This window comes from Zonotrichia leucophrys, chromosome 19 (assembly GCF_028769735.1).
Source record: "Zonotrichia leucophrys gambelii isolate GWCS_2022_RI chromosome 19, RI_Zleu_2.0, whole genome shotgun sequence".
In the NCBI taxonomy this organism is placed as follows: domain Eukaryota; kingdom Metazoa; phylum Chordata; class Aves; order Passeriformes; family Passerellidae; genus Zonotrichia; species Zonotrichia leucophrys.
The window spans coordinates 7,143,676-7,168,704 of record NC_088188.1 but is presented as its reverse complement, the minus strand read 5'-3'; the positions used below and the strand labels follow the sequence as shown (position 1 = coordinate 7,168,704).

The 25,029-nt window shown below is 58.7% G+C and overlaps 2 protein-coding genes across 5 annotated transcripts; both read right to left on the bottom strand.

The window, feature by feature from the left end:
- Positions 1-3,917: 3,917 nt before the first annotated feature.
- Positions 3,918-9,572, bottom strand: TRAF4 (TNF receptor associated factor 4). The gene is made up of 7 exons (XM_064729440.1): positions 9,373-9,572; positions 6,630-6,681; positions 6,221-6,325; positions 5,986-6,147; positions 5,688-5,849; positions 5,455-5,610; positions 3,918-4,936 (listed from the first exon to the last, which is right to left on the bottom strand). The coding sequence occupies exons 1-7, from the start codon at positions 9,513-9,515 to the stop codon at positions 4,304-4,306; spliced, it is 1,413 nt and encodes a 470-aa protein (XP_064585510.1). The 5' UTR covers positions 9,516-9,572; the 3' UTR covers positions 3,918-4,303.
- A 3,844-nt stretch (positions 9,573-13,416) lies between these two features.
- Positions 13,417-25,004, bottom strand: NEK8 (NIMA related kinase 8). 4 transcript variants are annotated; one of them, XM_064729442.1, is made up of 15 exons: positions 23,869-23,933; positions 23,391-23,596; positions 22,217-22,449; positions 21,468-21,599; positions 21,087-21,295; positions 20,614-20,693; positions 20,164-20,345; positions 19,814-19,964; positions 18,623-18,699; positions 17,368-17,485; positions 16,940-17,090; positions 16,669-16,832; positions 16,306-16,464; positions 16,069-16,227; positions 13,417-14,524 (listed from the first exon to the last, which is right to left on the bottom strand). In XM_064729442.1, exons 1-15 carry the CDS (start codon positions 23,913-23,915, stop codon positions 14,496-14,498), a joined length of 2,097 nt encoding a protein of 698 aa, XP_064585512.1. In that variant the 5' UTR covers positions 23,916-23,933; the 3' UTR covers positions 13,417-14,495. The 4 variants fall into 4 exon arrangements, with proteins under 4 accessions (XP_064585512.1, XP_064585515.1, XP_064585513.1 ...); XM_064729445.1 differs by lacking the exon at positions 23,869-23,933 and adding an exon at positions 24,758-25,004 and having other exon boundaries at positions 13,430-14,524; XM_064729443.1 differs by lacking the exon at positions 23,869-23,933 and adding an exon at positions 24,302-24,400 and having other exon boundaries at positions 13,430-14,524.
- Positions 25,005-25,029: the final 25 nt, after the last annotated feature.

The window sequence follows — 25,029 nt, the reverse complement described above, 5'->3', positions numbered from 1 at the left end:
CCAAAAGCTATGGACATTTGGTTCCCACATGGTTTTCCTGGAATTTGGGTTAAACCAGGCAGCTTAGCCTGGCTGAGCTCAGGCAGGAAGAGCTGTTTGCCCACAGGCACTGCTGCATCCCTCTCCAGCATCCGGAAATTCCAGCAGCAGCCACTCCATCCATCAGAGCTGCAGGATCCTCTTCTCCTTTCACTCAAAGCTTCTTTGGTATTTCTTCATTCATCCCCCCAGCAGGAACAATCTCTTCTGCAAGGCGTTTTCAGGAGACTTCCTCATCATCTTTGCAGCCAGTTGGATCTGGAGCAAGGATCTGGTGGAAAACAATCCAGCAGGGACTTGGTGAGAGCAGCTGCTGCCTCCACTGAGAAATCACCTGCAGCCACAGCTAAGCTGAGATCTTTGAGTAAAATCCAGCATTTAAAAAGTTCTCCTTTAGGGCCAAATAGGTTTTTCTTCCAAGGATTTTGACCCAAGGTAGGCAACGCCCAAATGTTCTCTGCGAACTCCAGCAGCTTGTGATGTTCAGAGAGGAGCAACACTGGGAATGGTGCAAAAATTCAGAGCTGAAAAAAATCCTGAAAAAAAAAAAATCCTTGTGGGGTCCTGGGTGGTCCAGAGGGTGGAGGAGCCAAAGGAAGGTGGCACATTGTGGTCAGCTGCTGGAGGAGCTCACATTGGACACACTCCAACAAGAGCCGTCTTTCGGGTGCTCCTCAACAATCAACAGAGCCAAACTGCAATAAAATTACTGGAGTGTTTTATCTGCTTCGTTTAAGTTAATTTCAAAGCAATTGGGTACAGGCTGTTGATTCTGCTGGGGTGGCTGCAAGCCTGAGAGTGAAGTGAGATTGCACCAAAAAAACTGCTGTGAAATCTTGTCAGCTTTCACTGCCCTCAAACCCCTCAGTCCTGGGGCAAAAGGGACTCAGACAGGTCTTTAATAAAGGATGTGCAAAGGAAATTTTTCTCCCATTTTTCTCCCTATACAGCATCAATGTCTGGTTTCATTGTCTCAGAGAAGAAGCATCAAAAATCAGCACAAATTTGGGCTCTAAGGTGTGAGCAGATAAAGTGGTTTTGCCAAAAATCCTCCCTGCCTACAATCCCAAAGGGGTTGAAAAGGTTTGGGGGTCTTTTAGGGCATGTCCACTGTGGTGAGGGTCTTACACACCAAAGGGCCCTCCGGGGGGGGGCTCCCAAGATTTTTCAGATATTTAATAAGATTTTCCTCCCTGATTTGAGCATCTTCTGAAGTGAAGCATCCTCTAAGTGTCCCAGCGAAGGGACAACGGAGCAGGGAGTGAGCTGGCAGCCCAAACCTTTAGAATAAACCCTCAAACCACCAAGTTTCCAAGAAGTTTATTTTTAAACTTGATATTTGAGGCTAAATCGAGCAGGAATCGATTTGTCTCCCTCTCCTCCTTGAGCACTGAGAGCATCTCCCCCTCCTGCTTTTCCTGCAGCCCCGGCCCTGCTGAAGGTTAAGAGGTGCTCCAAGATCCCGCTGACATTTCCAGACAGAGAGGGCTGGGAAGGGGCAGGAAAAGGGGGAAAATCAATCAAAGCAGGGAAAACAGAGCTGGGAGTTGGTCCTTGAGGTGGGGACAGGGAGAATTCCAAGCTCCCAAGGTTGTTTTTTTCGTCCAGGAGCTGCTGCCCAGGCTTCCTCCAGCACTGCTTCCCATTTTTTGTTCATAAATTATATAAGGTATTTTATTTTATTTTATTTTATTTTATTTTATTTTATTTTATTTTATTTTATTTTATTTTATTTAGTTTTATTTTATTTTATTTTATTTCTTTTAAGGCAACTGGTTGGAATGAAGGGTTGCCAACACCTGTGTATGGCCTGGTCAGAAGGACAGGGCTGTCCCTGTACCCTGTGTGTATATGGGGAAGTGTGTATATATATAAACAAATAAAAATATATAAATAAAATGTATATAATAAATATAAAATATAAGGGTAAAAATTATAAATAGCGATTAAATAGAAATTAAATGTAGGGTAAATATGAAGTATGGAAGCTGTGTAAATATACAGATAGAAATTCTATAATATAAAATACTAAAATATTGTGTAATGAAATTCTATTGATATACGAAATTTGATGCAATTATATAATATATGATAATATATGAGATATAATATATTTCATAATATATGAGATAATATATAATATAATATTATATATTATATATTATATATTATATATTATATATTATATATTATATATTATATATTATATATTGAATTTGAAATATTTAAAAAGTGTTATATATAAAATGTATATATTAAATACAATAAATTACTATAAAATAAAAAGTAAGCATAAAACGTGTAAGGATAAAATGCATACTTAATACGAATTATAACAATTTGCTAACGTAATAATTACGATGATTATACTAATAATGATAATTATTATACATTTATATAAATTATAAGGCAATAAATTTCTATTGACATCTTCCCCTCCCCTCGGTCTCCACGAGGCGGCGCCACTGAGCCGAGCACCGGGCGGGGAGGGGGACACGGGGACAGCGGGAAGGGCTCCGGGATGGACGGGACAGGACACCGGGATGGGCTGGAAGCGGGCACTGGGATGGGCTGATACTGGGCACTGGGATGGGCAGGAAATGGCACTGGGATGGGCTGGAAATGGGCACTGGGATGGGCTGATACTGGGCACTGGGATGGGCAGGAAATGGCACTGGGATGGGCTGGAACCGGGCATTGGGACGGAATGGAACTGGCACTGGGATGGGCTGGAACAGGGCACCAGTGTGAGCCAGCACAGGTCACCAGTATGGGTTGGCACTGGACATTAACACACGGGTGGCACTGGGCACTAGTATGGGCTGAAACTGGGCACCAGTATGGGCTGGCAATAGACTGGCAATAGTTGCCAGTTTGGGCTGGCGCTGGGCACCAATGTGGGCTAATATGGGTCACCAGTGTGGGCTGGAGCTGCCACCACTCTGAGCTGACACTGGGCACCAGCATGGGCTGATACTGGACAGGCCAGGCACCAGTATGGGCAAGAACTGCCCGTCATTAGGGGTTGGCATCAGAAATCTGCATGAGGCTGGCGCTGGGCACAAGCATGGGGTGACAATGAGTGCCAGTGTGGACACCAGCATGGGCTGGCACTGGACACCAGCATGGGCTGGCATTAGACACCAGTAGGGACCTGCATTTCGCCCCATTGCAGGAATGGCACTGGGCACCAGCACAGGCTGGCACTGGGTACCAGCAAGGACAGGAGTATTGCCCAGCTCCCCAGGGCCCAGGGCTGCCACACCGGGCTGGGACCTGCTCAGGGGGACATTCCTGGGGAAGAAACGGGATATGGGGACACCCCCGGCAGTGCTGCCCCCTCCCAGCCCAGCCAGGGCCGCAGGGTGCAGCTAATTAGGGGCTAATTGCATTAAAGCGGAGCAGCACTAATGCAATTGCGGGATTATCCTGCAGAGACAGCGACCCCCCCATTGCCGCCGGGGTGACGGGAGGGGGGACAGACACACGGACACGGGGCCTGATCCAGCCCGGCCCCCCCCAGTGTGCCCCAGCGCCCCCCACCATCGCCCACCCTCTGTGTGCTCGGGATGCCGCCCTCCCCCGGGGCGTTAATTACCCAGCGCTAATGAGGGGCTGATGGGACCGAGGGGGCGTGCAGGGAACAGCCCCCCGGGGCTGGCGGCTCCTCCAGCCCGGCGCATCCCCGCTGCTGCTGCCGGTGATTACCGAATTAACCGGCTCCATCTGAGCCCGTCTGCCGCCGGGATGTGGGTCAGGGATTACCCCTCTCCGTGCCCCCCAGCACCCAGGAGCATCCCCCGGTGCTGCCATCCCCACCCCGGCAGGCAGAGGAAGGAGGTTCAGGCGGCCGTAATAAATACAAGAAAAGTTTATTGAAAAGAAAAAAATGTGGGGAGGGGGCAGCAGCCCCAGCCCGGGGTAATAAATAACAACCTGGGGAGCACCAGTTTACAAAATATGGCTCTGGCCAGTGGGGTCCTGCAGGGTCCCCAGCGAGGCTGGTGGGGTCTTGCCGGGCACCTCGGGCAGGGGCTCAGGGGGCCCAGCCCCCCGGCACCCCCGGGCACCTGAGAAGGGGCTGCAGGACAGTGCCAGCCCCGGGAGGGACACGGGAGCAGCCCCATCCCTGCCTGTCCTGAGAGCCACCACAGTGCCACGGCAATGTCCCCAAGCCGGGGGCACTGGCTGCGGGCAGGGGCTCAGCACCATCCGGGGCACCCCCGTGCGGGCACCCCGGTCACACCCTGTCCCCCTCCGGGGCTCAGGCCAGGATCTTCTGAGGGATCTCCACCGAGGCTTTGATGAAGATGGCGTTGTCCCGCACGTAGTTCCGTTTCCTGATGTCCTCGTGCGAGATGAACTTGGGGTAGCCGAAGCCCAGGGTGCTCTCGTCCAGGGAGCTGCGCGAGGCCCCCGGCTTCTGGAAGTTCTTCCAGTTGGGGTCGGGGTGGAAGGTCTCGGTGATGTGCTGGGGCTTGGAGAGCGAGGGGTCGCTCTGGTCCAGCAGGGAGAAGGTGACGCGGTAGGAGAAGGGCCACTCGAGCAGGTTGTCGTACTCGCCCGGCAGCACGCGGATGTACACGGACAGGTGGCTGCTCTCACCGCTGCCGTTGCCGTTGAGGAACGCCGACACCTGGAGCTTGTAGCCGTACTTGTGGGTGTAGAACGGGGGGCTGAAGAACTCGTAGTTGCTGCGGGCCTTGGCCTCCTGCAGCTTGCGGGCGTAGTCGGCGATTTTCCAGATGAGGATCCCGTCGCTGCTCACCGACAGCTCCTCCACGTCCCGGCGCAGCTCCAGGATCTCCTGCCGCTGCCGGCTCACCAGGGCACACACCATGCCCAGGTGGGCCTTGGTGCTCTCCTCCAGGTGCCGGCCCATGGCCAGCTTGGGGCACTGCGGGGACAGCGGGACTGTCAGCAGGAGGGTGGCAGGGACAGCGGGGACACGAGAGGGAGATACAGCGGGGATAACATGGGGATGGCATTGGAGCATGGGGACAGGAGGACATGAGCATGGGAACAATGCGGACCGGAGGACATGAGCATGGGGACAATGGGGACAGGAGGACATGAGCATAGGGACAGGAACATTGGAGCATGGGGACAGGAGGACATGGAACAGGAGAGGGAGGTACTGTGGGGATAACATGGGGATGTTATTGGAGCATGGGGGTACTGGCACAGGGATGTCATGAGAACACGGGGTGGCACAGGGATACCTGGTTGGGGTGGCAGGGTGACATTTGAGTGGCCAACACACGGGTGAGGTCATGGGGCCACATGGATGGGACCGAGCACAAGGGATGGGACCGACATTGGGGCAGGAGCAGTGAGGGGGTGTTGTGACACAGCAGGGACAGCAGCCCATGCCCAAGGATGCCAGGGCAGGTTGGTCTCAGGGACAGCACTCACCCGGTGCTTGCAGCCAGCTTCCTTGAAGGGGCACAGCAGCATGGCAGTGTTGCAGCTCTCCTTGAGGTGGGTGGGCACGTCCTCCCGGGCAATGCTGGGTGTCCCACACTGGTTGGGGCACGGCACGGGGTACCGGGGACACTGGTACTGGTGGTTCTGGGGAGGCACAGAGGCTGGGGGTCAGCTGGGGCTGGGAGCTGGCAGGGTGAGGGTCCCCGAGGGCTCCATCTCACCTGGATGGTGTCAAAGACGAACTCCTTGGAGCAGTAGGTGCAGGGCTGGGTGCGCTTGGGGCACTCGGCCAGGGCGTGCTGGGACAGCAGGCGCCGCATCATGCGGGCCCCGCACTTGTTCTCACAGTACACACTCTCCTGGGGACACGTGCCCTGGTGGCCCTGGGGACCGCAACGGTGTCATCACCCTCTGGCTGCCCTCACCAGCCAGCCCTGACAGGGTGAGGACACACGGTGCCCCCACAGCCAGAGTGCACAATGACCACATGTCCCCCACAGTGTCCCCCCCAGTGCCCACCTCGAAGGCCTCCCCAGTGAAGTCGCTGGCGCAGAACTCGCACTTGACCCTGCGCTTGGGGCAGCCGTGCTGGACGTGCTCGGGGAGGTCCCGGCGGCTCAGCTTGGCGCTGCACCGGTTGGGGCACGGGATCACGTTGAAGCCACAGGTGCCGAGATGGGCCTGGGGGACACAGGAATGGTGACGGGGAGGCCTCAGGGTACAGCTCTGCCCTCCCCATGCTGCCAGGCCCTACCTGGAGGTGCTTGATGAGCCCGCTCCAGCGGCAGCCCTCCTCGCTGTGGATGCAGCGGATGGCCAGGCTCAGCACCTGCGCCTCCAGCTCGGGGTCGGGGTAGATCTGCAGGGGCAGCAGGGCGGTATCAGCATCCTGCACCAGCTGTGGGGGCACAGAGCCCCCCGCACAGCCTGGCTGGGAGCCCTGGGCACGCTGCCCGGGGCCGGATCCCCCCGGGCACACCAACAAGAACCCTTTGTCGGGAGCTGGTTTCCGCTCCCGGCCCGCGGCACAAAGGGCTCTTGCTTCCGCCTGGGCGCCCGTGCCAGGCTGGCAGGGCTGTGCCAGGCGCTGTGCAGAGCTGGGGACAGCCCCTGGGTGGGGATGTCCCCTTGGAGCAGGGGGCACATCCCTGTGCCAGGCTCACCTTGGCGTAGTCCAGGGGCAGCTGATCCTCCGGGCACTTGAAGACGCCTTCGCTGCAAGACACAGAAGGCTCAGGGTCACTGAGGATCACCAGTGACACAGCCATGATGTCCCACTGTCCCTGCCTTCCCACCCCAGGACACAGCCACCATGTCCCACGGGTCCCTGCCATCCCATCCCACCCCAGGACATTGCTGCTGTCCCTGCACTGCTGAGCGCTCACCCCGTACCAAACCCAGCCGCCACCCTGGGGCAGCCACGGCTCTAATCCTGTTCCATCTGTCTGAGCTGGGAAATGCCCCCGCCAGACACCCCCCAGGCCGCCCCCCACCCCCGGCCCGGTCCCCAGGGGCCTGGGCAGCCGCCGCCAGCCAGCGTGGCACCATCTGGAGCCCCGGCAGCCCCGGGCCCATCCCGGCCCCTGGGATTAAGGAGGGTGCCAGGAGGGGGCTGTGGCCCGAGGGACCGGCAGGGCAGGGCCGGGGTGGCCTCGCAGCCTCAGGTGCCGGGGCCCAGGGGAGGTGGGGGAGGGCAACAGCTGGGCGCCAGATGTGCAGCCCTGGGGCTCCACAGGAAATGGCCCCAGCAGCCACCTCGGTGAGTCAGGACAGGGGGACAGGCAGCCCCCCTGAGGGGTCCCCATCCTGCTGGGGCCCCAGAATGGGCTGTTCCTCCTGAGAGCTGTCCCCGAGGACAGAGGAGCAGCATGAAGTGGACACAAGGACCCAGCCAAAAGGCAGCCTGGTCTGTGACAAGGCTGGCCAGGAGTCACCATCACCTCTGGCCTACACATCACTGTGCCCAGGGGGAGGAGAGGGTGTCCATGCACCATCCCTGATGGACACTGGGGTGGGAGACCACAGGTGCTGCCTACAGGGACATGCAGCAGAGACACAAAGGGACCCTGTGGCTCTGCTGTCTTTGAGGTGACACTGGACAAAGCTGTCTAGGCAGGACATCCTTGTGCCCATCTAATCACTGCAAGCCCTTGGCAGGCGCTGGTGTGGCCTCGACAGGAGCTGCCAAGTGGATGTGAGACACCAGGACAGAGCCAGCAGTGCCGCCGGGCACGCGCCAGCCGGGGCTCCCTGGCCGTGTCCCCTGCAGCCACTAACGCTGAGCTGGGAGTGCAAGTGAACCCCAGGAACCCCATGAACCCCAGGAACCGTGGGGTGTGACCCACGTGAGCCACGTGCCCACTCTGTTTGTGGCAGGTGGTTTTGTGGGAGTCATCAGGGATCCACCGAGATAAGGTGGATCCATGCACCGAGATAAGGTGGATCCATACACCAAGATAAGGTGCTCGCAGACAGGGCCGGGCTCTGAACCCGTGGCACTGCCTCGTGGCTGGGATCACTCTGCTGCCTTGCCAGGCTGTGCCCGCACCCCGTGCCCGGTGTTGGGGTGCTGGGGCTGGCGAGGAATTGGGACGATGACCCGAAGCCAGCGCCTAATCCCCGACAAAGCCTCCCCATTCCTCACGCTTGGCCGGGCAGGGAATGTGCTGAGGCAGCACCCGGGGGGACCGTCCTTGCCTCTGACCTTCACGGCGTGTTGGGGCACAGCGAGGTGATGGGGTGGGAGCCCCGGTACCCCCCGGTACCCCCCGGCACCGCGGTGGGGCTGGATGGCTCAGCCCATGGGAGTCCCACACTGATCCTGGGCACGCATTGTTCTCACAGGGGGGACCCCCGAGGCCATTCCCCCCGTCAGGAAGGTGCGGGGGCGCGGGGGGACAGATGCGCTCTGACACGTGTCCCGGGGCACGCCCGGTTTCACAGAAACCGGCCCCGGTGACGGTGGTGCCCGTGAGCTGTCCCCGGGCGAAGGTCGCTCGGCTGGGAAAGGCGGGGAAAGGCCCGGGGTGACGCTTGGCACCGCTTGGCACCCCCTGGCCGTGCCCCGCGGGACCCCCGGGACAGCATCGGCCCCGCGCGCGTCCCCTGCTCCGGTACCGGGGTCCCAACCGCGGGGCTCGGAAGCGGCCCCGGCTCCTCGCTCCCCGCACACGGCCGGGTCGCGCTCACCCGTGGGCTCAGGGACACCGGGATCGGCCGTACACCCCTCCCCAAAAACACCCCCGGCCACTTCCTGCGGCGGGGCCGGGGCAGGAAGGGGTTAAGCTCGATTCTCGAAACTCGCCGCTCCGGGCTTCACCCGGCCCTCCTCTTCCTCCTCCTCAGCGAGAGGGGCCACGGGCGGCTGCACCCGCGGGGCGGCTGTCACGGGCTGGGCGCGCCCCGCACCCGCTCCCTGCCCCGGGGCACCGCCGGGCGCCCATCCCGCACCTTTCCCTGGCCCGAGGCAGCCCGGGGCACCCCGCAACTTCCCCGGACACCCCACAGCTTTCCCGGGGCACACCGCGCCTTCTCCCGGGGCACACGGCAGCCGTTCCCTGCCCGGAGCACCCCCGGGCACCCCGCATCTCTCCCCAGGATCCCGCACCCCCGGGCACCCCGCATCTCTCCCCAGGATCCCGCACCCCCAGGCACCCCGCGCCCCTTCCCGGGTTATCCCGCATTCCCTCCCGGGCCCGGGGCACCCCGCACCCCTCTCGGGGCACCCCGGCACACCGCAGCCCGGGCCCGGCGGCGGATGGGGGATGGCCATGGCGAGGAGCACCCCTGGGGCATTCCGGGGTGCGGAGCCCGCATCGGGCGGTGCGGGACCGGGGCACCCCACGGGGGAAGGGGTGCGCGGAGTAACCCAGCTCGAGAGTGCCGTGGGGCGATGCGGGGTCTCACCTGAGGAACTCCTGCAGGCAGGTGTCGCAGAAGCGGTGGCCGCAGGTGGAGACGCGCACGGGCTCCCGCATGGGCTTCCCGCAGAGCGGGCACAGCACCCGGCGCCGCGGCCGCTCCAGCAGCTTGTAGTCGTAGCCCGGCATCCCGCCGCTGCCGCCGCCGCCGCCGCCCCGCGCCCGCTCCGCTCCGCGCTCCGTGCCCGGCTCCGCCCGGAGGCCGGACGGGGCGGTGGGACCGGCCCGAGCCCGCCCCGCCACGGGGGACGGCACCGGCATCGCCACCGCCCCCAGGCCCGACCCCGCCTCCGCCGAACGGGGGGGGATGGAGCGGTGCCGGCATCCTGGGGAGCATCCCCCCGGGAACAGCCCCTCCGGCATCCCGGGGGCTCGGGGAGCATCCCCCCGGGAACAGCCCCTCCGAGGGGTTTGGGGGGCAGCACATGGCGACAGGCACCCTACGGACATGGGGAGCACCCCACTGGTGGGTTTGGTACCCGCCACACCGGGAACGGCCACTGCAGGAGTTTGGGGAGCATCAGCATCACATCACACACGGCCCCTCACCCCTGCAGCCTCCCCCGGCCCGGGGCTCTGCGGGCACACACGGCCGTGTCCTCGCTGTCCCTGCATGCCCTCCCTGACTCAGAGGTGTCCCAGGGGTGCCACACTCCTGCAGGCAGCCCGAGGGCACGGCTGTGCCCCTGAGCAGGCTGGAGGTGGGATACAACTCCAGGCCTGCTCCCACCACAGAGCAGCTCATATCCCAGCCATCACCCACAGCAGGACACGGAGGGGCTGCCCTGAGCCCTCCACACCGCAGGAACGAGGGGGACACAAGCTCCTGTGGCTTTGTCTCGCTGGGAACTCACACCGCAGGCTCACAGCCTCCCTCCAGCCACGGTTTGTAACTGAGCAAGAGCCTGGAGGAGGGAGAATAAAAGCAAATCTGTCTGGCTCCAGCCCCCTCGTCACTCTTTGAGAAATCAGAGCAGCATATGGGAGTATTTGCCCCTTTCCCCAGAGATGGAGCCGAGCAGATGACAGGCTGTGAGCATGTGTTAGTCCCACCAACGCTCACTCCAGCCAGCTTCCCATTAAGGGCGGCAGTTGCTCCAGACCCAAATGTTAGCAGTTTTCAATTAGCAAATGGCAGAGGAGAGGGATTCCTGGGGGACACGCTGAGCAAGTCGAGCTCTATCACTTGTCACTCAAGGAGCTCACGTTACCCTTCTCCCTGAGAGGCTCTGCTTAAAATAAAACCCTGCAGCAGCCCGGGGGGATGCAGCCTGCTCGCTGCCAGAGCTGCCAGGGAGGGGATGGGTGGCTCATTTTTGGGGTTACCCTGAGGGATGGCAGTTTGTTCTGAGCTGCGCTGGGGCTCCCAAATATCAGGGAACCTTGTACTGGGGTGCACTGAGCACGAGCTGCCATCAGCAGGGGATTTACCAGGAGACGTGAGGCTGTGCTCAGATGATGGAGAGCGCTGAGCTAAACTTTAACCAGCTCCCAGTGATACTGAAACCCGACAGGTAAAAACAACCGTACAGGGAGCTGAGGGGAGCAGCAGCCACCTTGAGCTGGGGTTCAGGTGCTCCCCAGCCGGGTTTGCTCAGGGCTGTGGCACCCCCAGGGCAGCAGCCCCATGGTCCAGCTGGTTCTGCCACTCTGTGCCAGCAGAGCCCGGAGCCAGGCTGTCTCCAGCCAGAGATAGGCACAACCCAGACACTGTCCCTGACACGCTGTGACCGGGCCCCGACTGGAAAATGTCCCTGGACACGACTGTGGGACAAGGTTCAGGCCAAAAGGACGGGTCCTTGATGGGACTCCAAAGACAGGACACATCAGTCCTGTAAACACAGGCAGCCTGTGCCTCCAATGACAACCATGAAACAGCCGACTTTTATCATTATTTACTGCTTCTCTTTGATGTTTTAAAATTATTCTTCCCTAACCTCACTGAAGAGCATCTCTGCTAATTAGCCAGGAGCTGACAAAGCCATCAGAAGGTGCTGGCTGTGCCGGCAGGGCGGTGGGGAGGTGTCAGACCCTGCAAACAAAGATCCCTCCTTTTCCCCTCTCCCCGAGCAAAGCCCTCCCCGCACTCAACATCACAGCCAGGCATTTGTCTCACACAAAGGCGACACTCGGGGCAATTCCCTTTGTGGAGGTGATATGTTCCCTGTCTCCCATGATGGGTCGCTTCTTGAAACCATCTGAGTTCGGAGAGGCCTCTTGTCCTCTTCGCCAGCCTCTCCCTGCTGCTCCATCCCTCCGCCTCTTATTTTACTCAAACTGGAGGGACACAAAACCGACGCTCCGGCTTCTAAACAAGTTAAGGTGGAGCCTTTCGCCGCAGGGAAAGGAGTGGGGAGAGTCCTCTCCTCTCCCGGCTGCCGGGGCCTCGTGCCCGGGGAGGGCAGGGGTAAGGGATCCGGGCGGACGGACAGACGGACAGCGGCCGCACCTCCTGCCTAAGCCTCGTGGGAATGAGGATACGGCCTCGGCAGAGGTGCCGGAATCAAAATAAATCAGCCGCGGGATCAGCAGGCAGTTTCCTGCTACAGTAATGGCCCCGAGTCAGCAGGATCTGGTTTGGAACAGGGACAGCCTTGCCGTGGGTGACAACGGCCAGAGGGGACCCGCACCGGGATGCACAACTGGGGACCAGGCAGCCTCACCCCGCATCCCCTCCCCGCCAGCTCTGCCTTTCCTCGGCAGGAACAGCCGCGGGGACACCGATCCAGCACCAGCCCCACACAACACGGGAACAAAAAAAGGACAAAGGGAGAAGCCCCGAGACCTGCAGATTTCACCGGGAGCTTCTGCAGGGAAACAAAGCAGCAGACGTGAGGAATGCAAGTGGCCTATTTGCCCGGGCTGCTCTCTGCCTCCGGCAGCACGGACATGCCTCGGCTTGTCGTTGCAGGAGCTTTTGTTGCTCGGGGCTGGGGGCCTCTTTGTTTCCTTTACCCTCTCGCTAGGCTTGGTCACAGCCCGGTATTAAATTATTCAAATGATCTCGCTGGGCTCCACAGCTGAACTCCTGTGTGGAGAGCCCAGGCTGTGAAATCCCGAGGGCTCCAGCCCTCCCCGCAGCCCCCAGCCCAGCACAAAGGGCACTGGTCTACACTGGTTTGCCCAGTCTGGAGCAAAGGATCCCAATATTCAGGCTGGTGACACCTCCAGTGCCAGCAGTGCAGTGCAAAGGTGTCATTAAGCCATAAAATCATTCACCTCACACCAGCGCACTGATAGAGGCAGGTGGGGGGGCCGCACCCCTGGATTTGGCAGCCCAGCTAGAGCAGGAAGAGTTTAGTTCCTGAAGCAGTGGCATTTTGGTGCCACTACTGACAAGACAAAGGGTGTTGGACCTCTGTCCTGCCTGCTGCTGTCCCAGCCAACCCTCAGGCCCGGCCAAGCTGCAGGAGGAGCACCAGCCCCTTCCTATGGGATGTGGTGTGAGGCGAGGGGAGCCCTGAGAGCTCTGCACAACACAGGCAAGAGAAATCTGATGCTGGAAGGAGCTGGAGCTGCTGCCAGCTCCACACAGGCAGTGGCCCAGAGAGGCTTTGAGGCAATTGAACCCAGCCCTGCAACCACTTTGGTGCCCAGGTTGGTCTGGGAAGGGAAAGCACCTTCCCCGACACCGCGCTGAGCTGTGTCTGTAACCTGCAGCACAGGAAAGTGCCAAAGGACTGGCAGAACCTTTGAATTCCAGTCGGCTTCCTGGGATTGCAGGGTGTAACCGCCTGAAAAGGCAGCTCCACAAGAAACAAAAAAGGCAGGGGAAAACCCATGCACCCACCCTGCCAGGAGCCAAAGAGGGAGGGAGGGAGGCTGTGTCTGCAGCCAGGGCTGCACACGCCTCTCCCGGCCGGACGGGACCTGCTCCCTTCCCCAGCTGGAGCCTGCGAGGGGAGGGAAGGACGGGCAGGAGAGCTGCAGAAATTCATTACCTTCCACATGACAGAGGGATCAGTTGGCTTTTACCAGAGCCCGTCGAGGTTTCCCTCATTGAAAACAGGAAAGAATCACAAAAATAATTAGAGAGATTTCATCTCAGTCAGCTTATGAAAGCACTGACTTTATACACAACAGATTGGCAACAGCACAAAGATGGATGTGAAAGGCAAGAGCATTTGCAATGTCAGACAGATCAGAGACAGAAGCTCATCAAAAAATGGCCCAGGGCAAATGTAAGTTAAAAAAAGAAAAGAAGAGGAAAAAAATAAAGGAAAGGAAACGACCCTTCTGGAGACAAAAAACGTGACTCCTGTCCATAACACATGGATGTGCTTCTCCTGCCCACTAAGACCCCTGGTGGAAACTCATCAGCTCCCTGGACAAAACTGGGTTAAAAAACTTCCAAGTACTGACAATCACTGGCTGTGTTTTGCTGCCTTCCCTAGCTCAGCTGGGAGCCAGTGAGCCGGTCAGCAGCAGGACTGAGGAGCCTGAGGACAAATGTCAGCTGGAGGATCCTCCAGCGAGCTCCTGGGGCCAGGGGAGGCTGTAATTGGAAAGCTCCAGGCAGCATTTGGGGAGAGCTGTGCAGCACAGGGAGGCTGCTCGTGCAGAGCTCGGCCAGCCGTGCAGGCAGGACCCTCCAAAGTGTGCTCAATAAATGGGTGAAATGTTTTAGGGGGGGGATGGGAAAGGACAGACATCTCTAATTAGCAAAGAGGTTTGCATTTAGTCACCCAGCACAGCGCCTGGGGCCCTGACTCCAGACGCTGCTGTGCAAAGGCTGACAGCTCTCTCAGACACGGAGCTGTCAGCCTGGGCTTTGTAACCAGAAACAGTTTCCACAGAGGAAAACAACCTCTGTGCTCCTCACTCTTCCACACAGGCACTTCCAGCAGGGAGGGGAAGAGGCACGGTGTGACCCCCTGAAGGCAGCACCAGAGCTCTGGGCACGTCCAGGGCAGTGACTCTCAGGCACTGGAGGTTCACAGTGACAATTCAATAAATGAGACCAGGTCTGGTTCCTTGGGAACCATCGTTAGGAGCTCTCTGTTTCCAGACTGCTGCCTTCAGAGTGCAGCTGAGGAGCTCTGGAGCCTGGAGTGTGTCTGAGCCAGGCCACCGTGGGCAGCAGGAAGAGCAGGATGTGGCTGCTCTCACTCACTGGGAAGGCGACTCCTCCACGACAGCTGAAACAAAAAGAGAAAAGATTGAGATTTAGCTGGAAGCCCACTTTGATGAAGCTACAAGAAGTGTTCTGCCCCACACAAGCCTAATATCCCACAGATGGGCACCAAAATCCCTGTCCTCTTCCCGACAGGAAGCCACTGCAAGACCTAAGCAGTGGCACAAGCAAGGCAACACCCAGTAGGACAAAATGCAATCTCTTGAGGTTTGTGCTCTCCTCCTCTCCAGCCTGGCTTCTCCCAGTTATTCTGTTTGCAGTGGGATTGAGAGAAGGGAGCAGCAGGAGCTCATGATAACCTGGGCAGCAGCCCAAGCCAGTCAAAAGTGGAGTTGGTCCCATGGGAGGAGCAGAACAGCCACCCCAAAGGTAGAGTGCAGCTTGCTTGTGCCAGCACCCTCCCGGGCCAGATCACAGCAGCAATGACATCACATGTGTCACCAGATCTCGTGTTCTCGCTGGAGAAATTTCCAGGCAGATTGAGCTGTGTGAAAAGCCCAAATCTCAGCTTTTTACAGAGCTCTCAGTGCTTTTTTGCACGCTGGTTGCTGAGGGATGCTGGGGCAGGCAAGGCTGCTGCCCTCACACCGCTGAGTTTGCACTCCTGGTACTGGGACAGGACAAGGTTTTGGGCAGAGGGACAGCAGTGGGGGTACACACTCAGTGCCTGCTCTTACAGTGCTGCAGGTGGGAGCCCACAAACCAGCTGCCACAGAGTGCAGGGAGACTCAAGCAGCGGAAGGGGAGAGCAGCCTGCAGTCTTCCTGCAGAGACAAAACCCTTTTACTGCCATGACAAATGCCCTACTTGTTCCTGAGCCTGGGGACTCGGCCATTCCCTGCCCCTTCACGTGGCAGCAAACATCACATGAGAGCTGGGCACTTGCAGGGGAGGAACAGAGCCAGGGCTGATTCTGGGGCTGTCAGCCGGGCCTCCTCCCCTCGGGGCTGTAATTAGCCTCCTTGAAGTGGGCTGGGGCTGGAATCCCTCAGCCCAGGCTGAGGCCATCATCAGCCCAGCACAGGAGGAAGAAAGGCCCCTGCAGCAGTCTGGGCCAGGCTCCCGTTGTGCATCCAGGCAGGAAGGGCAGGTCACGCCATGGGCACGTTTTAACCCAGCCACGATGCTGCCTTTGGCCCCAGCAGAGAGGAACCACAAAACCATTGCTATCTTTTCCAAACCACAATGGCAAGGCAGCAGCCAAAATGACGCCTCAAATCTCAGCTTCTATTTCAGCAGCATCAATTAGAGAGCTGCTCTTTTTGGATACTCAGTGGACCGCTGGCAGGGTAGCTTGGCCAGCCTACCTGTCTGGGAGTGCACCAGACAGCCTCTGCCATCCCTTTGCTCCCCTTGCCCAGTGGGAGAGGCAGTGTCACAGAGTTGAAGGGAAGTAGGGGAATTATTTTGGGCTTGAAGTTATTTCTATTCATCTACAGCTCAAGAAAGACTAGAATAACAGTGAGCTTACATGCCAGGGTTACTCAGCACAGCCCCAGTCTGGCTGGGTCCTCATGGCAGAATCACAGGCACAAAGCCTTTACTCACGCTTTACTGCCAGCAGCGTGTTCCCGTGGCAGCAGGCAACAGAGGTCACCAGGTATGGATGTGTCTCCTCCAGCTGCACTGGCCTTGGCACTCCTGTCTCCTCATCCTTCCTGCCCAGGCGTCCCCTGGCTCCTTTCCCCCACGTGCACACCTCACCATCTGCAAAGGGACATAAACACCTCACTGCACACCTGCCTTGGCCTGCTGCAGCCCAGGACATGGGGGCTTCAGCCTCACCTGCTCCAATGGCCACAGTGAAGGCATCTCCACAAGCCACCACGGTGACCTTCATGGTCTCCAGCCCCACAACCAGGTGGGGCACGCGGCTGTTGCGGCAGGAGTTGGTGCCCAGCTGCCCGTGCTGGTTGCTGCCAAAGGTGTAACAGTGGCCAGAGGCTGACAGCAGAGAGGAGAGACACAAGGGGGTGTCACTTGGGACACACTGAAACCCCTTGCTGTCTTCAGGCTGAGCATTCTGCTCCACAGAGCTCCAACACTGAGAGCAGGGTGTCTCTTGAGAGACTGTCCATGGGAAACAGGCAGAAGGAAGACAGGGAAAATGCAGGTGTCCCCTCTCAGAATGTGGGCACACACCCTCACCTGTGACAGCAGCTGAATGTGCTGTACCAATGTCAGCACACACAATGGGCTCTTGGTTCAAGGGGGCTGACTGGGCACACACAAACACAGTGGCCTCCTCCACCTGGTCCTCTGGGGAAGGCTCCTCTGCTGAGCTGATCCGGTCCAGGCCCAGCTTGTTACACCTGCACAGGGAAAATCTCTGGGATCACACAGGGATGTCTTCTGGAGCCCCTTGGTCACAACACAGATAGGCCCAGGAGGATAAAATGTGGACCCTCACCCCTCTTACCTGTTGCTCCCACAAGCAAGAATCTGGTTCTTCACTGTGAGCACCATGGAGGAATCAATGCCACAGATGACCCTCTGAGCCTCGTGCTCTGGAGGGACTGTGACCTGCTGGGGGCAGTTGTGGCACTCCAGGGTGCCCAGCCCAAGCCGACCTGGTAGGAGGAACAGACCAGGGAACAGCTGATGGCAACACACCCTGAGCACAGCCCCACTGAGAGCAGCACTGACACAGCTGCTGCAAGAGCCCAGCCCGGGATCCCAGAAAGCAGCAAAACCCAAAGCACAGGGACCCTGGTGTGCAGCAAAACAGCTGCAGCTCCTCCACAGCCACCCACCCTGGCACACGTGGAGGAGACTGTGGGCAAGCAGGGCCAGCAAAGGGAGCAGGAACAGGCACAAGCCCTGTTCTGCAAAACAGACTTCTCTTACCGTTATCCCCCCTGCCCCAGGCAAACACTTCCCGTTCGTTGGAGACCGCCAGGACGTGAGATGCACCACAGGCCACCTGCACCATCTCGTAGCCCAGCAGGGCCTCCACAATCTTGGGCTGGCAGGGGAAGAGCAGCAGCCGTCAGCCCAGACCTCCCAGCCTGCCCGGCTGCTCCCATCCCTCCCACCCGGCCCCCCCAGACTCAACACAGCGCTGGCAGCATCCCAGTGTTCATCCAACACAAACAACAGAGAAACTTCTGGGTTGTTTTTTTTTTTTGTTCCAAATAGGCTTCAAAGGGATAAGAGACTACGTGCACACAGCACAGAAGATAATGCAAACATCTCTGGGGCGGAAGAAAGCAGCCAGCACGAGAGTTTGGAGAGGGAAGAGGTTCAGCAAGGGTTGGGATTCGCCCCCCTGCCCATGTGGGGAGTGCCAGGGGCTGTGAACGCCTGCCCTGAGCAGGCAGGGGCTTGGTGCAGGATGTGTTGGCTCAGAGGAGCTGTGAGTTAACGGCTCAGATTCATTAGGGGGTGGAGGGAGCAGGATCTCCACATTTCACCCGGCCCCTGCTGTGACCTGCTGTTAGATCTGACACCTCGCCTCATACTCATTATCATCCTCCAGTGAAAAGCACCGTTTGTTGGGATCTGGCTGCTGCTCCCAACTGGGCTCCCCTCCCCAGCCATAAGCAGGGAGCAGCTCAGCTCTGGGAGGAGCAGGAACAAACGGGCCAGCTGACCACAGTGACAAATGGCACCAGTCCCCGGGCTCGGCTGGGAGCCATGGGCTGCTGCCACATCCGAGGAAGGAGCTGGAAGGGAGCAATGAGCCCTCAGCCCCAGTGCTCCGAGCCAATCGGAAACACACAGCTCTTCTTTAAATACTGGCTCCTTTGAAAAATAACTTTTCTCAGTGAACCCTGGCAGCTGCAGGCCAAGAGTGAAGCAGGCAGGTGTGTGATTGGAGGCAGGCTCCAAGCTGGGAGCCTGCCAACAGCAACCACAAGGCAGCTCTTGACTTCCCCCACGCTCAAAGGGATCATTGTGTAGGGGGGGCAGAGAAAGAGAGAGGCAGGTTGGGTCTTTTAAAACCCGCAGTGACACGGAGACGAGGGGGAGGGGGTCAGATGCCAGAGCATGCCTGGGATGCACATCCCTGGAGCTGGGATGAGCCCCCTCACGTGGTGCAGAAGCCACGATCCATCCTTTACCCCGGGGGAGCAGCACACCCAGCAACCTCTCCACCAACCTGGCTCACATCCGTGAAGTTTCCGTGCCCCAAACAGCCATTGCTGCCGCTGCCGAAGGTCATGATTATCCCTCTGTCTGCAGGAGCAGAAAGGAGCCCTGTCAGTGGCACATGGGAGGCCCTGCAAGGCACACGTGAGGCCCTGCGAGGTGACACAGCCGAGGGGTGGCCATGGCTCCCAGGACATCGGACCCGCTCTGACTCAGAACGAGCTGCAGGGGTCACAGAGCCTTCAGTGAGCTCCCAGGGAGCTGCAGGAGCTTCCAGAGAGCTGCAGGGGCTCCCAGGGAGCTGCAGGAGCTTCCAGAGAGCTGCAGGGGCTCCCAGGGAGCAGCAGCCTCACTGTGCTGCAACGGCTCGACAAACAAACAGCAGTGATAAGAGCACTGAGATAACATTGCTGCAGCTGTGTAGGCAGGAGTTGAGAACCCCAGGGTCTGTGAAGGTGTTAAAGTCACAGAGGCAGTCCCTGAGCAGCTGCCCAGCACAGAGGTGGCAGGAAACTCCATGGGAGGTAGGATAAACACATGGCCATGGAGTTTGCCCACTGTGTATCTGCTGTTTGCTGCTCTGACCCCCAGGAGAAGAACAAACAGAGCTCCCACAGGACCACTGGGAGGGCTTTGCTCCACAAACATGGCCTTGGACTGGTGTATGCTCCACTTCCACCCAGAACACTTCCTGGGCTGGTCTGAGGGGGCTTCAAACCCTGCTTTCCTGCAGTGTGAGGATAACCAGCCCTGCAGCAGCTCACGTTGACTCCTCACAGTGAAATCAGTCCTTGCTGGTCACTGCATGTGCCCATGTCACACTCACAGAGTATGTGACAGAGATTCTCCTCACACTGCAGTCCCCACTCTCAGTTCTGGTTTCAGGTGACACCAATGCAACCAGGACAACAAGCACAGGAGATTTCAAAGAATCATAGAATAATTTAGACCTTTAAGATCACCTAAGTCCAACTGTTTGTGGCCCTCCCCACACCAGACAGTTTGGGACCAAGTTGACCAGTGTGACATCACAGGAGGACCATGTCTGCCATTTCTGACTCCCACATGATGAGAGGCCACAGAGGCCTCTGTGTCACCCCAGCCCACAGCATCTCTCTGGTTCCTCTCTGAGCAGGCTCCCCCACTGGGTTTTAAGGGGTTCTGGGATCCAGGCAGGTGGAGGCAGGAGGCAGCAGCTCACCTGTGAGGCAGGCTGTGAAAAGATCACCACAGGACACGTGTTTGATGGTCACTCCTGACTGGCCCTCCAGAAAGCGGGACACAAACTGAGGCTGGAGCTGCTCGGTGGCTCCTGGGAGAGAAGGACCCCCAGCAGCACCCATGGGAGGAGCCTGGTGGAGAGAAGCCATGGAAGAGCTGGTTTGGAGAACACTGATGAACCCCTTCCACAGGCTTATCAGCATTACCCACACCCTGGCTGGCACTGCAGGCCTGGAGGAGGCAGTGCCAGGGTCTGTGAGTGAGCAGAAATGCCTTTTTCACAGGAATCACACATCCAAGGCTCCACATCCCAGCTTCCCTGTCACTCACCTCCCAGAGGATGAGCCTCCCAGATTTGGTGACCCCAGCCTTCTGTGTCCTGCCAGCAGAGACCTGCACCACCTCAGTGTTCAGCATGGGCAGGCGCAGAGGGGTGGTGATGCCACTGCCCCACGTGTAGATGGATGACAGGGGAGGGGGGATTCCTGTCCTGCCTGAACCACGTCGGGCACCTGTGGGGCACAGAGAAATCATTCATGTGCATCCCTGACTCTCCTCCCACGGAAAAGTGACAGCAGCAGCCAGTGCAGGTGCCAGCAGAGCTGCCAGAGCCAGACTTGTGCTGGTCCAAGGGGCTGCAGGGCTCCTCCAGAGCTCAGGGAAGGTGATATTTCTAAAGTTTCTCTCTCCAGAACCCTGAGTGCCTCTCTGACTTGTGTCATCCAAAGGAAAGGGTGCTTCTAAATGGAGTTGAGTAGAACACACCATGCCAGAACTCACCCCTCTGCCTGGCACTGCTTGCCCGTCCCTCTGTCCGGCTGTGGGTCACTGTGGGCACCGGAGCCAAGGGTTTTTCAGGCCTGCCAAACCAAAATCCAGCCTTTAATGTCCTGCAGAGCCCTGGATCACAGAATCTGGGCAGAGCTACAGCAGAAGCCACGGGTGGAATCACTCCCAGCACTGCTTTAAACAACCTGAGAGAGGAGAGCTGGCACCAGCTCACTTCCCCCTGTGCTCACAACTCTCTGTTTGCTGTCACTGTGATGACAAGCCCACACCTGCCATGGCACCTGCCTGGCTCTGAGCCCCTGGGCCGAGCTCAGCCAGCAGCAGCTGCACATTAGGCAGCACAGCAGAGTGGCATTGGGAAAATGTTCCCTTTGGAGCTCAGAAGGGAGGCAGTGAGCTGGTCAGCCATGCTGTGGGCTGTGGCAGCCCCTCCCAAGGGACACTGAGGTGGCAGTGCCACTTGCCTCCTCATTTTGACGCTGCCCACGTCTGTGTAGAGGTTGAGGAGGGGCCGGATGCAGATGGCCTGGGCCATGATCTCGTTCAGCTGGGGCCGTTTGGAAGGATCCAGGTTGAGCATGCTGAGGATGAGCTGGCGCAGGTCGGGGCTGTACCGATCTGAGATCGGGGCAAACGTCCCACTCATGATCTTCAGCACTAAGGCAGGAAGGTTCTGGAGAGAGAACAACACACAAACAGCGGCTGGGCAGTCAGGGGCGAGGCCAAGGAGGAAGGAGCTCTCAGCACTGCCCTCTGCCTTCACAGAGAAGTGATCCCGGCACACATTTTCACCTCTGTGAGAGGCCACGGCTCTCTGTGTTACGTGTAAACCGCACGGCTCTTACCGCAGCTTCGAAAGCCCTCTTGAGGCTGGCGAGCTCGTAGAGCACACAGCCCAGGGCCCAGATGTCACTCTTCTGGTTGTAAGGCTTCCCTTCACAGAGCTCTGGGGAGATGTAGCACGGAGTTCCCACCACCTACAAGAGACAAAAATTTGCCACAGTGCAGTGAAAGTGGGGCAGAGAGGTGGAAAGAGGGAGGTTTGGTGCAGAGCTGGCTGGAACACCACCAAGCAAAGCTCCACAGAGCTGGGCTTTTGTTCCCTTGGCATCAACAGCTGCCTGAAAATCTCAGTGAAAAGCAAGAGGATTTGCCTTTCCAGTGACACATACAGTGATTGCCTCTAATTTTGCTTCTATCCACTTGAGAGAATCAGAGCCCAGAGCGTGATACAAACGTCTGGTCAGATTAGCCCAGGTGGGGAGAGACACTAAATGTCAAGCAGAGAAAGGAGATTAAGGCAGCATGGGAGTGCACAGGCAGGAATGTATTTGCTAAGGATGTGTCAGACGAGTCTGCAAACACCACCCCCAGCAGGAGCCACCCTGCCTGCCCTCACCATGGACTCAGACACCTCATCCTCTCCCACCTTTTACTTTTCTGCAGCCCACAGAGCCACAGCAAACTCAGCCATGAAGATATCAGCCACGGAACAAGGCAGCACTGCCTAAAGCCACTTCCCAGAGATGGTTGTGAACCAAATCCAGAGTTTCCAGCCTGCTGCCAGGGGGTGAGAAGCTGCCCTGCCACTCACTGTGTAGGCTTTGCTCTTGCTGCTCAAGATTTTGGAGATGCCAAAGTCTCCGATCTTGACGATCATGCGGTGCTTGTCCAGGAGGATGTTCTGGGTCTTCAGGTCACGGTGCAGGATCTGCTTGGTGTGCACGTGGTGCAGGGCCAGGAGGATCTGCACGAAGAAGTGCAGGATGGTGTCCTCATCCAGCAAGGAATTGCAGCGTTTGTGGATGAACTCTGCCAGAGTGCCCCCTGCAAGGAGCAAACAAAGGGCTGTGGGCACAGGACAGCACAAACCTGGGCCTAAAACCGGGGGGATTTTGCCATTTTGGCATCCTAACAAGGCAAGCATGTGGGATAAACACATCCTGGTGGGATAAGCAGCACATCCTCCAGTGCTCCTGAACAATGGCAGCGCAGTTGGTGGGAGGAAGAAACAGCCAGAGAGAAGTTATCGTTGATACATTATCAAAAGCAGGAAAAGAAACACTAAAATTACAGCTCTTGGAAGAGGACATAAACCTCCACGGCAGAACAAGATCAGCCTGTTCTGCAGAGCAGAATTCTTGCAGTCCAAGAGGCCACGTGGCACAGAGAGGCCCCTGTTGGGAGGGGAGGTCCAGATTCAGGGCTCACATACAGATATTAGAAAACCCTCATGCAAATGCTGATTTCATCTGAAACTCCACAGGAAATCTTGCTAGAAATGTGGGGCCAACAGAGATGACACAGGGAAATGTGGCTGAAACTTGAGGCAGGGCAGATGGTAGCATGCTGATCAGGGACAGAGGGGCTTGAAATCTCCTTGTTTTGGATATGGCTAGCAGGTGTAAGGGATATAATCATGGAGTGGCTAAGGATGGAAGGGACCTTGTCAGGTCACTCCTCAAGGAGAGACAATGAGCTTATCCAGGACCACAATCTTTTGAGTATCTTCAAGGATGGTGACTCCACAATCTGCATCAATGCTTGGTCGCCTGGCTCATGGTCAATTTGGTGTCCATCAAGAACCACAGATACTCTTCTACAAAAATGTCTCCTCAAGAGAGACAGGCTTGGTCTCCTGGAGGTGCAAACCCCAGGATTGTTACAAGGAGCACAAAGTGCTTGACCCAAAGAGAGCCAAGTGCTTGGCATGCCCTGGACCTACCCAGGGAGCAGCTACAGGCACTGCAGGGGACAGCAGGGCCCACCTGGGGCGTATTCCATGGCGATCATGAGTGCCTTGTCCTCCAGGAAGTTCTCGTAGTACTCGATGACGTTGGGGTGGCTGAGCAGCTTGAGGACCTGGCACTCGTTCTGCGCTGCCAGCCGCTCATCCTTGCTCATCTGCTCCACCGGGATCTGCTTCAGGATCACCAGCTTCTGGTCGGCCTTGCGCAGGCACAGGTGCACGATGCTGCGGGGACAGGGACAGGGCATCAGCGCGGGGAGAGGGGACACAACGCAGGGCCTGGCCATCACCCTGGGGTGACACAGGTCGCCCGCAATCCCCGCGCCCCGGGGTGTCACACACTTTGTGCCGTGTCCCCCCTGGTGCCACACCCCGGCCGACCCCGCATTGCCGCGGCCACAATCGCCTCGCTGCCCCAGGGAAGCGGCTTAAAGGCCTCCCGTCCGGAGGTACAAAGACTATAGCCGTCCCCATCGCCCATCCCCGACGCCCCTCACCCGAAGGCCCCTCGCCCCACCACCCGGATCCGCTCGTATTTCTCCATCCCTGGGCCCGGCTCCTCCCGTCTCCATGGAGACACTTCCGCGCTGCTACGGCGGCCGCGGGCGGACAAAGCGCGCCGCTGTGTACGGCCGGGGGGCTCCGTGGTTCGGTCGGGGGGTAACGCCACCCCCGTTTGGGTGACACCTCAGTGCCACCGGCAGCCAGACCCTCTTGGGTATGAGAGAGAGAGAGAGACGGGACAGAGAGGTTTGAGGTGCGCTGGGCTGCCCGCCCACACTGCGGGACCAGCAGGACCCCCGCACCCCCGCAGAGCGGCGGTGTCCCCAGCAGCCTCCAGCCCCGAGCCTCGAGGGGCACCCACTGCGGGGGCTGCGCTGCTGCGGAGCCAGCACAAGGGGCACGAGTCCCCTCCATGGCCCCCCAGACCTGCTTTAGACCCCTCAGGACCACGAGCAACCCCGAGCCCGGGCGCGATGGCGGCTATAGCGTGGAAGCGGGTCCTGCCCTGCACCCAGGAGGGGCGGCCTCTGTCCTGGAGTGGGGACTGTGACAGAGTGGCAGTGGTGGCACTGCCACGTGGCCCTGCTGCCATCTAGCGACCGCCAGCCCGGCTCACAGAGGAGGGGGTCAGCCCCCGTCGCCCAAGCCGGCGCCCTGCAGCGTGGGGCAGCGATCGGGCGGGACCCCCACGCAGGAATCAGGATCCCACCGCCTTTCAGTCTTATCCTACTGCAGCCTGGTATTAGGGGGCACCTCTGAGTGCCTCAGTCCCCCCGCACACCTTGAGGTGAGCGTTTGTGGCTGCTCCCACTACTTTTCCAAATGTTTTCCCGGGCATCCTCCCCCGACAAAATGCGCCGCAATCCCCGGCGAGAGCCACACCGTGCTGGAACACACACAAGGCGCAGAACAGATGTACGAAGCCCACGCCAGCTGTGCAGCACCGTGGCAGATGTGCAGGGCCGAGCACAGATGTGCAACGTCTGCCAGGCACAGGCTGCAGTCACCCTCCCGCGCTGCCCGGTACAGACGGGCGGGCGGTGTTTGGCGCACAGTTCAATCCCGCGCCCGCCCAGCAGGAACACGCCGAGCAGCCCCGCACACCTGCCCAGGCGCGCCACGCTCCGCACACGTGCGCGCACACACACGGACGG

Excerpts from the sequence above, each read along its gene's own strand:
- TRAF4 (XM_064729440.1), bottom strand. The coding sequence starts at position 9,515 with ATGCCGGGCTACGACTACAAGCTGCTGGAGCGGCCGCGGCGCCGGGTG. Across the intron at positions 6,682-9,372 it reads TGCCTGCAGGAGTTCCTCAG|CGAAGGCGTCTTCAAGTGCC; the intron begins GTGAGACCCCGC and ends TGTGTCTTGCAG. Across the intron at positions 6,326-6,629 it reads TGCCCCTGGACTACGCCAAG|ATCTACCCCGACCCCGAGCT; the intron begins GTGAGCCTGGCA and ends CTGCCCCTGCAG.
- NEK8 (XM_064729442.1), bottom strand. The coding sequence starts at position 23,915 with ATGGAGAAATACGAGCGGATCCGGGTGGTGGGGCGAGGGGCCTTCGG. Across the intron at positions 22,450-23,390 it reads CGCCATGGAATACGCCCCAG|GGGGCACTCTGGCAGAGTTC; the intron begins GTGGGCCCTGCT and ends TGCTCCTTGCAG. Across the intron at positions 18,700-19,813 it reads TTTCACAGCCTGCCTCACAG|ACAGAGGGATAATCATGACC; the intron begins GTGAGCTGCTGC and ends CTGCTCCTGCAG.